This window comes from Hyla sarda, chromosome 2 (assembly GCF_029499605.1).
Source record: "Hyla sarda isolate aHylSar1 chromosome 2, aHylSar1.hap1, whole genome shotgun sequence".
In the NCBI taxonomy this organism is placed as follows: Eukaryota; Metazoa; Chordata; class Amphibia; order Anura; family Hylidae; genus Hyla; species Hyla sarda.
Genome location: NC_079190.1, coordinates 246,518,532 through 246,533,606, shown reverse-complemented (window position 1 = coordinate 246,533,606; position 15,075 = coordinate 246,518,532). Strand labels below are relative to the sequence as shown.

Genomic DNA, 15,075 nt, shown 5'->3' with positions numbered 1-15,075 from the left:
TAGGTTAAAATAAACTTTCTCGACATATCCTGATGTTCTCCTGAGCATTTGCAAGACTTATCAGTGTATGGTGAGAAAGCTTATTCTGCTGAATATATCGTGTTGCCATCAGAAGTAAAGTCTGGTGACAGGTTCCCTTTAACTTATATCATGCAAGCATACACAATAACCCTTATCAATAATTGAAAGTTACTAAGAAAAAAGCGTGCATACCTGGTGGAATATCCCATCCTTTACAATCTCTTTCTGCCTCAACAACCTTAGGGGCCTGTTTTGTACATGGAACTTTGTGCAGGACATGCTGTAGGTAATAAATAAAATATTTTAATTAATAAAAAGGAAATGTGCATTTTGAACAATAATTCTACTTACTCTATTATAAACAAGAGTAAAATATAATAAATTAAAACTTTGTTACGGGCAATCTGTCATCAGCATCACCTACACTAACCTGTTTTTACAGAGAAATGAAGAGTTCGCAATTGGCACTCACGGTACAGCAGGAAGTTTTATTCGGGAATGCTTGTACACGCAACAAGAACGCCAGTTAAGTCGACCGGTTTCGCGCTGCACAGAGGTCACGCTGTAAGCGCTCTGTGCAGCGCGAAAACCGGTCGACTTACCTGGTGTTCTTGTTGCGTGCATTCCCGAATAAAACTTCCTGTTGTACCGTGAGTGCCGTTTGCGAACTCTTCATTTCTCTGAACATGACGCTTGTCCTGAAAGCGGACTGAGCACCGGGAGTGAGGCAGCACAGGACCTGTTTGTGGTGGTGAACCAGTAAGCACCATCCCTACGTGAGTGCAGCAGTGCCGACTTTTTCCTTTCTACATGTGTATAACCTGTTTTTACACCCTTATTATCCGAGTGGTGCAGATGACAATTGTCTGTACTGTTTTCTGATGTGTGGCTCTGATCCTCTGTAATTATGCAAATTAAGTGCCTTGGAGCACGTGGTGTCCGGCCTAGCTCTCCAGAGTGAACACCATCCTTATGATGAATGCTGATCTTCCTACCATGTGAAATCTAATGAGCAGAGATTTTTTTTACTTCATGTCTCCTATCAGCAACTATTGTAGTTAAAGGGGTTATCCAGGAAAAAACTTTTTTTTTATATATCAACTGGCTCCAGAAAGTTAAATAGATTTGTAAATTACTTCTATTAAAAAATCTTAATCCTTTTAGTACTTATGAACTTCTGAAGTTAAAGTTGTTCTTTTCTGTCTAAGTCCTCTCTGATGACACGTGTCTCGGGAAACGCCCAGTTTAGAAGCAAATCCCTATAGCAAACCTCTTCTAAACTGGGCGTTTCCCGAGACACGTGAGAGAGCACTTAGACAGAAAAGAACAACCTTAACTTCAGAAGCTCATAAGTACTGAAAGGATTAAGATTTTTTAATAGAAGTAATTTACAAATCTGTTTAACTTTCTGGAGCCAGTTGATATATAAAAAATTTTTTTTTCCTGGAATACCCCTTTATAATATCACTAGTCTTCCTAGGTAATAATCAAATAAAATGTGGAAGGATTGCCCTGTGTCAAAAGAACATATGATAAAGACATATGTAGCACTGGAAAGATAAGGATTTGCCAATGGACTAAAAGCATTTGTATACTAAAAGTTTGATTAATGTATATATAATAACCTTTTGTATAACTAAATAATTAAGTGCTGTAATTATAAAACTACAGTATTTCCTCGAAACTTAACCTATCTGCTTAACTTTATGATATACAGAATGGTGTATTAAACTAGATGATTTAGAAAATACACAGGACAAGACAGGTTTCCTCGGTCACAGGGATAAACAATGATTTTATGACATAAAAAACATTTTGCCTGCAGATAGTTGTGTTTTTGTGTTTCTGTTGGTGGGGAAAGATTTTTCTTTTTATAATATTGTATTACATCACTAGTGTTTATTATGTCACCCCTAGAAAGCTCCTCCATACAGGTTCAGTACAGAGAGTCTGAGTTGACATGATTCCAAGAGCTAAAAAGACAAATACATCTAGAGTTTTAGGCCATGTTCACACGTCTGGAATTTCTGAGCGGAATTCTACATTGGAATTCCGCACAGAGATTCCGGAGCAATATGCTACGAGATTTTGCTGCGCTGTGCATGTTTCCGGAACGGAAATTCCGTTTTCTGTGTCCACAGAAAGTATGAACCTGTTCATAGCTATTTTTAGAAATTGGCACTAAAAAGACACTGGGCAAGCTCCCTATTGCAAGTTTTACTATCCTCCTTCTTGTAACACTTTGTCCCATAGTCCGTCTATCAAATATTTTTTTATGTCCTGAGAAACTATATGTTGCACTATGGTTAAGGTCCACAGCTCTAAATACCAGTTTGCTAAAATCACCCAGCAGTCTTTGTATGCTCAGTATCTGCACAGAGCTTGCTTTGATTAATTTTAGGAGGTGCCAGCTTCTGCACATTCAGCTGCACAATAGAAACAATGGCTGGCCTTTTTCATTGTGTGTACACCTTTTTTTCTGTCTACATTTGGTGCTATTTTGGAGCTAGTGTCACTTTTTGTGCCTTTTTATGTGCCCTTTTGTTTACACATTTCTGGTGATTTTGAGTAACAATCCACTGATTTATAGTCTACGCATGATATTGACAAGTTTTATCAACCGCCAAACCACCAAAAAGTCTCTCAACTACACCAGCCCAGACTTAGCTTAGCTTTTTGGTGTATGTGAAGGGTGAAATTTCAGCAAATGTGTACCTGCACAAAATGTATCAAATGCTCTGCGACCATTTAATAAATTTGGTGCTCTTACACATTACCAGTACACACGAAAAAAAAAATAAGGTGTAGAAAAATGCTTCACTTACACCTACAATGATACCTGTCAATCTGCTATATAGGGGTGATTTATCAAAACCTGTTCAGAGGTAAAGTTGCCCAGTTGCCCAGAGCAACCAATCAGCACGCTTCATTCATTTTCAGCAAGGCCTCTGCAAAATGAAAGAAGCAATCTGATTGGTTGCTATGGGCAATTGGGCAACTTTTCTTTTGCACAGGTTTTGAGAAATCTCCCCCTATGTGCACATGCAATAAAAAGTTCTGTGAAATAAAAGTAAAAAAAGGGGAGGATTTACCACAGTGATAATTTAAGATTAACGTAAAAGAGGTTGTTCAATATTAGGTATTTTTCTGTTTATTAAAAATGGCCATGGCACTAGGAACTAATATGGCAACCATTTTCATAAAAAATACACCTTTTTTATGCCTTTTTCTTGTTAGTATTAGAGATGAGTGAACTTTTGAAAAATTCGATTCTGCCAATTCGCCGAATAAAAAAAAATTATTAGTTTCGATCCAAATTTATTTGCGGCGAATCCATATTAAAAACGGCTATTTCTGGCCTACAAAGAGCATCAATAGGTGTGTAGAAAACTTTGCTGTGTTCTAACACACATATGAAGTGTGTTGGGGTAGTGAAATAATACTGTTATTCAGTATGACATGCAGATTATAGGAATCGCTTTTAGAATCACTGCCGCAGAGCAGTACAATGACAGAGCCTGGGGGTGGCATCAGTATGAGGAGACCATATAGTGGCTAAATGACACAGCGTGGAGGTTTTGGCAGCATGAGGAGACCATATAGTGGCTAAATGACAGTGTAGAAGTGATGGCAGCATGAGGAGACCATATAGTGGCTAAATGACGCAGTGTGGAAGTGGTGGCAGCACGAGGAGAGCATATAGTGGCTGAATGACACAGCGTGGAGGTGTTGGCAGCATGAAGAGACCATATAGTGGCTGAATGATAAAGCGTGGAGGTGTTTGACAGCATGAGGAGACCATATAGTGGTTGAATGACACAGCTTGAATGAGGCTGAAGCATGAGGAGACCATATAGTGGCTGAACAACACAGCGTGGAGGTTTTGGCAGCATGAGGAGACCATATAGTGGCAGAATGACACATCCTGGAGCTGGCAGCAGCATGAGTAGACACTAGGGCTTCACAATCCCTAAGATTAAAAGATGAATTTTGAAATTCAAATGAAAGATTTATGGTAGTTAGTGCTACCATAAAAAATGTTTAGGTCCAGACCAAGGACCAGCGGCATCAGTAAACCATATATTGGCTGAATGACACAGCCTGTAATTGGTTGATGCATGAGGAGACCATATAGTGTCTGAATGGCAAAGCCAGGAGTTGGCAGCAGCATGAGTAGACTCTAGGACTTCACAATCCCTAAGATTAAAAGATGAATTCTGAAATTTAAACCGAAAATTTTGGGTAGCTAGTGCTACCATAGCAAAAGTTTTATTCCCAGACGCAGGCCCAGCAGCATCAGTAAACCATATATTGCCTGAGTGACACAGCCTGTAGTTGGCTGAAGCATGAGGAGACCATATAGTGTCTTAATGGCACAGCCAGGAATTGGCAGCAGCATGAGTAGACACTAGGACTTCACAATCCCTAAGATTAACCCCTTGGGGACGGAGGGTTTTTCCGTTTTTGCACTTTCGTTTTTTCCTCCATACCTTTTAAAAATCATAACCCTTTAAATTTTGCACCTAAAAATACATATGATGGCTTAAAATGGAAAAAATTAATCATCGTGCGACAAAATTGAAGAAAAAACGTCATTTTGTAACATTTGGGGGCTTCCGTTTCTACGTAGTAAATTTTTCGGTAAAATTGACACCTTATCATTATTCTGTAGGTCCAAACGATAAAAATGATACCCTACTTATATACCGTATATACTCGAGTATAAGCCGAGTTTTTCAGCACGATTTTTCGTGCTGAAAACACCCCCCTCGGCTTATAATCGAGTGAACTCCCCCACCCGCAGTGGTCTTCAACCTGCGGACCTCCAGAGGTTTCAAAACTACAACTCCCAGCAAGCCCGGGCAGCCATCGGCTGTCCGGGCTTGCTGGGAGTTGTAGTTTTGAAACCTCCGGAGGTCCGCAGGTTGAAGACCACTGCGGCCTTCAACATCATCCAGCCCCCTCTCACCCCCTTTAGTTCTGAGTACTCACCTCCGCTCGGCGCTGGTCCGGTCCTGCAGGACTGTCCGGTGAGGAGGTGGTCCGGTGGGATACTGGTTCCGGGCTGCTATCTTCACCGGGGAGGCCTCTTCTAAGCGCTTCGGGCCCGGCCTCAGAATAGTCACGTTGCCGTGACAACGACGCAGAGGTGCGTTCATTGCCAACGTACTCCTGCGTCATTGTCAAGGCAACGCCTCTATTCCGGGCCGGAAGCGCGGAGAAGAGGCGCCCCCGGTGAAGATAGCAGCCCGGACCACCTCCCCACCGGACCACCTCCTCTCCGGACAGCCCTGCAGGACGGGACCAGCGCCGAGCGGAGGTGAGTACTCAGAACTAAAGGGGGTGAGAGGGGGCTGGATGATGTTGAAGGCCGCAGTGGTCTTCAACCTGCGGACCTCCGGAGGTTTCAAAACTACAACTCCCAGCAAGCCCGGACAGCCGATGGCTGCCCGGGCTTGCTGGGAGTTGTAGTTTTGAAACCTCTGGAGGTCCGCAGGTTGAAGACCACTGAGGGCGAATGATGAGAAGAGGATGATGAAGGGGGGGTGTGGGGATGATGAAGGGGGGTGGGGATGATGAAGGGGGGGTGTGGGATGATAAGGGGATGATGAAGGGGGGATGTGCGGGATGATAAGGGGATGATGAAGGGGGGATGTGTGGGATGATAAGGGGATGATGAAGGGGGGATGTGTGCGATGATAAGGGGATGATGAAGGGGGGATGATAAGGGGATGATGAAGGGGGGATGTGTGGGATGATGACAAGGGGATGATGAAGGGGGGATGTGTGGGATGATGATAAGGGGATGATGAAGGGGGGATGTGTGGGATGATAAGGGGATGATGAAGGGGGGATGTGTGCGATGATAAGGGGATGATGAAGGGGGGATGATAAGGGGATGATGAAGGGGGGATGTGTGGGATGATGACAAGGGGATGATGAAGGGGGGATGTGTGGGATGATGACAAGGGGATGATGAAGGGGGGATGTGTGGGATGATAAGGGGATGATGAAGGGGGGATGTGTGGGATGATGACAAGGGGATGATTATGAGGATGTTAATGACGGGTCTGGATGATGACAGGGGGGGATGAGGTATTTCCCACCCTAGGCTTATACTCGAGTCAATAACTTTTCCTGGGATTTTGGGTTGAAATTAGGGGTCTCGGCTTATACTCGGGTCGGCTTATACTCGAGTATATACGGTAGGTTTGATTTTGTCGTACTTCTGGAAAAAATCATAACTACATGCAGGAAAACATATACGTTTAAAATTGTCATCTTCTGACCCCTACAATTTTCTTGCGTACGGGGCAGTATGAGGGCTCATTTTTTGCGCAGTGATCTGAAGCGGGACCATGTTTATATTAATCAGACTTTTTGATCGCTTTTTATTAATTTTTTCACAATATACAAAGTGACCAAAAATACGCTATTTTGAACTTTGGAATTTTTTTGAAATTGAACTTTTAACTCCCAAGTTTTAGTGTTCCGGGCCCCTGGCGTGTGGGTAATAAGGACCAAATCTAACAAGGAGTCACATGGCAGCACAATGACAGAGCCTGGAGATGGCATCAGTACAAGGAGACCATATAGTGGCTGAATGGCACAGCCTGGAGTTGGCTGAACCATGAGACCATATAGTGGCTGAATGAGACAGCCTGGAGGTGTCATCAGTATGAGACCATATAGTGGCTGAATGACTGCCTGGAGTTTGTGGCAGATGAGGAGACAATAGGGCCTCACAATCTCTAAGAATAAAAAGATGAATTTAGAAATTTCTATTGAAGATGTATGGTACCTAGTGCTACCATAAACATATACAGTTAATGTCCTAGGCCCAGCAGAATCACTAAACCATGTAGTTGCTGAATGACACAGACTGGAACTGGCTGAAGCATCAGTAAATTATATATTGGATGAATGACACAGCCTGGAGGTGGCTGAAGATGGAGGAGACCATATAGTGGCTGAATGACACAGCCTGGAGTTGGCTGAAGCATGAGAAGAGACCATATAGTGGCTAAAGGAGACAGCCTGGAGGTGGCAACAGCAGCATCAGGAGTCCTGAAAGTGACCGGGTGACAGAATGGTGCGGTGGGTGGCAATACCAGTACCTGATGACGAAGGTGGGTGAAAAAAGGTCTGATGCAGAGGAATGTTTGTAACTGGAGAGCAGCGCCTTAAATCTGTTTAGCACTATCCATATTTGTGAAGTGTTGGTGTGGCACCATGGTCAATCTACTTTCATGCATCAGGCATTGGTGGTTGGAAAGCCTGGCTGATCCATGCCTGATTCATCTTCACAAAGGTCAGTCTCTCCACATTTTTTGTGGATAGAAGAGTTCTCCTTGGGGGTGACCATGGCCCCCGCCGCACAAAACACCCGCTCTGATGCCACACTACTGGCAAGGCAGGACAGCTTTTCCAGGGCAAACTCTGCTAGTTGAGGCCACAAATCAAGTTTGGCTGCCCAGAAGTCCAGCGGATCTTCAAGGTGTGTTGGCATGGGCATGTCAAGGTATGCCACCACCTGCTGGTTCAGGTCCTGCTCCAGGTCTACCTGCTGATGATGAGTTGCTTCACTATACAGGTGAAGAAAGCTACTAATCAGCAACTGTAGACTCAGGCTGCTGCTGATGGAGCTGGTTCTGCTCCTGCCACCCCACCCCTCCCCAGCAGCCATGGCAGTGGAAGGTGAGCGCAGGGCGCCCCCCGATTCAAACCTGCAAGAGCATCGGCCAACTGACTACATAGCATGCCTCTGTAGTAGGTCATTTTGTCCTCCCTCTCAGTGGGTGTAAAAAAGGCCCCTATTCTGTGGCGGTAGCGAGGGTCCAATAAGGGGGAGATCCAGAAGTCAACCGGCTGCCGAATGGTGACATTTCGGCTGTCTCTACGCAAGCAGGTGAGCATGCGTCGTGCCATTTGTGCAAGTGACTTGGAGGGACTCCCTGCCTCCATCTCCACTGCATACTGCCACGGTGTGTCTGGGTCCTCTGTCTCGCCTTGCTCATAACCCTCTAGCTCCTCTGGCTGCTCCTGCTCCTCCTCTCCTGTCTGATTAATAGAAAAAACGCCCATTTGGCAAATCCTAAACTGTGCTCCACTGTGCCCCTCCCCCTCATCCTCCTCCTCCAGTTCAGCCCCACAGGGCTCATGTGGCTATGAGATGTAAGTGCCACATCTCCAGTGCCCTGACCAGCCATCGTTTCCAACACGTGTTGTAAGAAATGAAGCAGTGGAATGACATCGTTCATCCCGTTATCCTGGCGACTTACTAATAATGTGGCTTCCTCAAAGGGCCTGAGCAAACGACAGGTGTTACGTATGAGCTGCCACTGTTTCACATTGAAGTTACACAGGGGAGTACCGCTATCCACTTGGATCATCAAGAAATTGGTGATGGCTTTTTTCCACTTCTGCCACCATGCTGACTGCCAACCATGCTACCGCCTTGCTGGCTCAGCTTCTGCCTCACGGGCAACCGACAACTCTCTTCTCCTGATGATGATGATGAAGCCCCTTCTGCACCTGGCTCAATTGCGATCGGCTTCATCATCATCAACAAGTGCCTGCACGTCACTGATGTCCTCTTCAGGTTCCTCAACAGTGTCTGCTTCAGGACCCTGAACCCTGGCAACAACGCCTCGCACGTCACTCCCCTCATCACTACTTGCCCGCCTAGCGGAGGAAGCGGGGGATGTCTCCTCCACTTCTTGGCTGGGCAGTAGCTGCTGACTGTCCTTTATTAGCTCGTCCTCAGTGAATAGTGGAGCTGAACCCACAGCATAAGATACTTCTGAAGGTGAGGGAAGAGCATAGGACAGAAGCAATGGGAGGACAGGGACTGCTACCAGACCATGCCAACTGAGGGTTTTGTCTGTGGAACCCACCGACTGTTGACTGGGGGTGTCAGATTTCACTTGTGATGAAGTGTTAACCAATCGACAACAGCAGATGGGTTGCTCGTCAAGACACGACTGCTAGCTGACAACGGGAGCACAGGCCTCTCGCTGTGACTCCTGCTGCCACTTGCCCCTAGTCTTCTGCAACCTCTGCCTGAAGGATTTAGGCCTCTGCCACTCCTCTGTGCACGTACTGGCACTTCTCTGCCTAACATTCTTAGTGCGTATATGTGGGGAGTACAATACGCTTCACTCCGCTTAAAACAGTATTTGTCTAGAACAGCAGAAGGTGTGCACTTTTGGCTGGCCTTTCACAGTATCTAGGTCCTTGAGAGATTAACAGGAACAAGATAGTACACTACTTAGATGTAGGGATGTGGTATGCACTGATGAGGGCAGAAAAATGCTCTACAGTGCACTTAAAAAAATATACAACGCCAGCCAATGAGTGCTTTTGCCTGGACTTTTACAGTATGTAGGCCCTTGACAGATTAACAGGTACAAAATAGTAAACTACTTAGATGTACGTATGCGGTATGCACATATGAGGGCAGAAATATACGCTACAATGCGCCTAAAAACTCTGTATTTTTGTAAAACACCAGCCGGTTGTCACGATGCCGGCTGGCAGGAGGTGGATCCTCTGTGCCAGAGAGGGATTGGCGTGGACCGTGCTAGTGGACCGGTTCTAAGCTACTACTGGTGTTCACCAGAGCCCGCCGCAAAGCGGGATGGTCTTGCTGCGGCGGTAGTAACCAGGTCGTATCCACTAGCAACGGCTCAACCTCTCTGACTGCTGAAGATAGGCGCGGTACAAGGGAGTAGACAAAAGCAAGGTCGGACGTAGCAGAAGGTCGGGGGCAGGCGGCAAGGTTCGTAGGCAGGAAGGATAGCAGAAGTTCAGGTACACAGGCTTTGGACACACTAAACGCTTTCACTGGCACAAGGCAACAAGATCCGGCAAGGGAGTGCAAGGGAGGAGATCAGATATAGCCAGGGAGCAGATGGAAGCCAATTAAGCTAATTGGGCCAGGCACCAATCATTGGTGCACTGGCCCTTTAAGTCTCAGAGAGCTGGCGCGCGCGCGCCCTAGAGAGCGGAGCCGCGCGCGCCAGCACAAGACAGCAGGGGACCGGGACGGGTAAGTGACCTGGGATGCGATTCGCGAGCGGGCGCGTCCCGCTGTGCGAATCGCATCCCCGACGGCCATGACAGTGCAGCGCTCCCGGTCAGCGGGACTGACCGGGGCGCTGCAGGGAGAAAGACGCCGTGAGCGCTCCAGGGAGGAGCGGGGACCCGGCGCGCTAGGCGTAACAGTACCCCCCCCCTTAGGTCTCCCCTTTTTTTTGTCCGGTAACTGCCTCCCCTGGGATGAGGACACCGGGAAAGAATGGAGGGTTTCCTCAACGGCAGGCAGTACAGCAGGAGTTGGAATGGGGAGGGAGGGCAGAGGGTGAAGCTTGGCACGGGGCAGGGTGACACAAGGATGGGAGCCATGAGGAGGCACAGAGGCTTGCCTGACGGGACTGGGAGGGGGGGAGAGGCACTTCCTATGGCAGGCAGAGTCCCAGTTCTTGATCTCCCCGGTGGTCCAATCAAGGGTGGGGGAATGAAGCCGGAGCCATGGCAGACCGAGGAGGACCTCAGAGGTACAGTTGGGTAGGACGAAGAGCTCAATCACTTCGCGATGGGGTCCGATACACATCAGGAGGGGTTCTGTGCGGTAACGCACAGTGCAATCCAGTCTGGCTCCATTGACCGCGGAAATGTAGAGCGGCTTGACGAGACGGGTCACCGGGATGCGGAATTTATTCACAAAAGACTCCAGAATAAAATTCCCGGAGGCACCAGAGTCCAAGCAGGCCACGGCTGAGAGGGAGGAGTTGGCTGAAGGAGAAATCCGCACGGGCACCGTGAGACGTGGAGAAGCAGACTTGGAACCAAGAGACGCCACACCCACGTGAGCTGGGTGCGTGCGTGCGTTTCCCAGACGTGGAGGACGGATAGGGCAATCCACCAAGAAGTGCTCGGTACTGGCACAGTACAGACAGAGATTTTCTTCCCTACGGCGATTCCTCTCTTCCTGGGTCAGGCGAGACCGATCCACTTGCATGGCCTCCTCGGCGGGAGGCCCAGGCGTAGACTGCAAAGGATGCTGTGGGAGAGGTGCCCAGAGATCTAAGTCTTTTTCCTGGCGGAGCTCTTGGTGTCGCTCAGAAAAACGCATGTCAATGCGGGTAGCCAAATGGATGAGTTCTTGGAAGTTGGCAGGAATCTCTTGTGCGGCCAGCACATCCTTGATGCGACTGGATAGGCCTTTTTTAAAGGTCGCGCAGAGAGCCTCATTATTCCATGATAACTCGGAAGCAAGAGTACGAAATTGGATGGCGTACTCGCCCACTGAAGAATTACCCTGGACCAGGTTCAACAGGGCAGTCTCGGCAGAAGAAGCTCGGGCTGGCTCCTCGAAGACACTCCGGACTTCAGCAAAGAAGGCCTGGACTGTGGCTGTGGCAGGATCATTGCGGTCCCAGAGCGGTGTGGCCCAAGACAAGGCCTTTCCTGAAAGAAGGCTTACTACAAACGCCACCTTAGACCGTTCTGTAGAAAACAAGTCCGACAACATCTCCATATGCAGGGAACACTGAGACAAAAATCCACGGCAGAGTTTAGAGTCCCCATCAAATTTGTCCGGCAGGGACAAGCGGAGGCTAGGAGCGGCCACTCGCTGCGGAGGAGGTGCAGGAGCTGGCGGAGGAGATGGTTGCTGCTGTAGCAGAGGCAGAAGTTGCTGTAACGTGGCGGTCAACTGCGACAGCTGCTGTCCTTGTTGGGCAATTTGCTGCGATTGCTGAGCGACCACCGTGGTAAGGTCAGCGAGACTTGGCAGCGGCACCTCAGCGGGATCCATGGCCGGATCTACTGTCACGATGCCGGCTGGCAGGAGGTGGATCCTCTGTGCCAGAGAGGGATTGGCGTGGACCGTGCTAGTGGACCGGTTCTAAGCTACTACTGGTGTTCACCAGAGCCCGCCGCAAAGCGGGATGGTCTTGCTGCGGCGGTAGTAACCAGGTCGTATCCACTAGCAACGGCTCAACCTCTCTGATTGCTGAAGATAGGCGCGGTACAAGGGAGTAGACAAAAGCAAGGTCGGACGTAGCAGAAGGTCGGGGGCAGGCGGCAAGGTTCGTAGTCAGGAAGGATAGCAGAAGTTCAGGTACACAGGCTTTGGACACACTAAACGCTTTCACTGGCACAAGGCAACAAGATCCGGCAAGGGAGTGCAAGGGAGGAGATCAGATATAGCCAGGGAGCAGATGGAAGCCAATTAAGCTAATTGGGCCAGGCACCAATCATTGGTGCACTGGCCCTTTAAGTCTCAGAGAGCTGGCGCGCGCGCGCCCTAGAGAGCGGAGCCGCGCCCGCCAGCACAAGACAGCAGGGGACCGGGACGGGTAAGTGACCTGGGATGCGATTCGCGAGCGGGCGCGTCCCGCTGTGCGAATCGCATCCCCGACGGCCATGACAGTGCAGCGCTCCCGGTCAGCGGGACTGACCGGGGCGCTGCAGGGAGAAAGACGCCGTGAGCGCTCCGGGGAGGAGCGGGGACCCGGAGCGCTAGGCGTAACACCGGTGATTACTTTTGGCTGTTCTTTGACAGTATGTAGGCCCTTGACAGATTAACAGGTACAAAATAGTACATTACTTAGATGTATGTATGCGGTATGCACCTATGAGGGCAGAAAAATGCGTTACAGTACCCTTAAAAAAATGTATTTTTGTAAAACACTGATAGTACACAACAGGTCTGCAGCAAAAAAAAAAGCTGTGTACTAAACACAAAATTGCACTCTGTCAAAGACTATTAGGAATGGACTGCTCTATATTATACCGTCTACAGACTAGTATAACCAGCAGATGATTTTTTTGTGGAACAAAGACACTGAATTGCACTGAAATTTTTTTCCTGCCTCCTCTGCTACGGTTTATGAAGTTGAAGGAGCTTGTTGAAATGTATTAGGCAACACACAGCTATCTGCCTCTCTCTCTGCAATACTATGCTGCAGAAATTGACTGGGAGGTTAATGCCTGCAGCTGCAGTAAAAATCCTTTTCAGTGAAAAAAACAATGCTCTTCGTCCATGAGAACGCTCATGTGACTAGGAGGATGTTAAACGTTGCTGGACTGCGCTTTTCTCTGTTGTAACACACACAGGCTCTGCGTCCTATGATCCTTCTGCAGTGTATTGTAATAAAGTGACTGCCCGCAAGATGGCTGACGATTATATAGGGCTGTGACATCACAGGGGTCACTGGCTGCTGATAGACCTCATCATGCATGTGATTCAGGGAAATCCTGCCTACTTCCCTTCCCGCATTGCCTTCCCAGCGTTCGTTGCCCCATGTACTGACATGTGGATCCACCATTTTAGATGCCCTGGAGCATGCACCGCAGTAAATGTAGTTTAATTAATCGATTTGCACGATAGAATCGTGGCGATATTCGCATTTGTTGCGAATCGAATATTTTCTGAAATACGTAACAAATTTGGGTTCGTCAGTTTCGATTCGCTCATCTCTAGTCAGTATTTAGTCCAATAGAGTTCTTGCTGTTAACTGAACAGCTCAATAACTATTAATATTAATGGTGATGCGACCTCTGTACAAGGGGAGGAGGGCTATATGTACAGGGTTCTTTTTATAATTATTTATTCGATTATATAATCCGGCCACATATGACAGATGGAAACAAAAAAGAAAGTCCAGACAAGCATTTTCAAGACAGTGTCTAAATGTGTGAAGTAAAGTTTGCCATGGTAAAATGAAACACAGTCAACAAGGGGTTATTCGAGTTACTATATAATTCAGATACCTTGTAATTATTCTTCAGTAAATATAAAATATCCTGAAGATGTGTTATGCGTTCCTGGGGTCTAGGCTGAATCCCAGTGGTAACTATTGTATAACAGGGTTCAGAAAGATTGGAATCAACAGTTAAGTAATGTCCTGAAGCCATGGCATCCTTAACTGTATTATCATCTACCCCACTCCATGGTAGAGAGTCTGAAAAAGATTAAAATTATCTGTATGTTACTAGGAAATGAAAAAAAATAAAAATAAAACACATACTCTACAAAGAAAGATTTTTTCATCATAAGGATTTATTTATGTATCACAAATGAAACTTAAATTTTCCAGAAAGACCACAACATAAACACAATTGTGTAATATACCCATGAAATCAATTGACTGTTCTATCTATAAATGGGTGATTTCAAGTAAACATATGAAATATTTGAATAATGTCAAAATGGTTTACATCAGTGATGGTCCATGTCCTCAGACCAACTGTAGATAAACAGAGAAAAGTCTGTAGAACAAGACCACAAAACATCCCACTTACAATATGCGTACCTGTTGAACAAATTGGGGGAATAAATAAAACAATGTAGAGCATTCTGGGTCTCAGTCCCGCCTATAGCTTCCTTTAAATGAAAGCGATGCACGTCTATTGTGCATTTTTGCCTATCTTTGGCGCATTTTTGCTTATCTTTGGCACATTTTTGGCACATCTGCACCAAAAGCTGTTAATCTACCAAGTTAAACTTACACAATGCGGCAAAATATACACCAAAATATGATGTCAATGATTCCTGCTTTCAGTCCAAATAACAGGCTGAATGAAAAGTGGCACACATTTTGGTGCATCATGTACATAATAGCCAAAACAAAACTATTTTTGTGCAAAACAAGTAAAATAAATAAATAAAAATGTTGTTCACAGTTTTATGTCCACCAGAGGTAGCAATGTGTGTATTTATAGTTAATACAAGTCTTGTGTGTCCTTAAATGGGCACTGTCAGATATAAAAACTTTTGATATGTCATAAAGAATGCAAAAACAATAGGTTTTACAATTGCTTTAATTAGAAAATTTTCAGTATTTCATAGTAAAAAAAAGCTAGTCAAATCACTGCCCCTCTGCCTCCTGAAATGCATTCAGTGATTCTGTGAACACTGCTTCGTCCTGGACTCCAGGACGTTTTGGAGGGGGGAGGGGCTGTACACACTACAGAGACTCATGTGAAGAGAAGCGGAGGGGGAGGGGCAGGAAGCCTGCTGCCGGCTCTCACACAGCAGACATC

At 46.7% G+C, this 15,075-nt stretch overlaps 1 protein-coding gene across 22 annotated transcripts in view; it reads right to left on the bottom strand.

Moving 5' to 3' along the window:
• Positions 1–15,075, bottom strand: part of TEX14 (testis expressed 14, intercellular bridge forming factor) — a 536,718-nt gene that overhangs the window by 218,102 nt on the left and 303,541 nt on the right. For all 22 annotated transcript variants that reach the window (XR_008888708.1, XM_056556863.1, XM_056556851.1 and 19 more), the window contains 2 exons: positions 13,804–13,994; positions 214–301 (listed from right to left, as the gene is read on the bottom strand). Coding sequence is in view for 21 of the 22 variants with exons in the window: in XM_056556863.1 (XP_056412838.1) it covers positions 214–301; positions 13,804–13,994 (279 nt within the window). In the remaining variant the exon portion in view is untranslated. The remainder of the gene's footprint in view (positions 1–213; positions 302–13,803; positions 13,995–15,075) is intronic.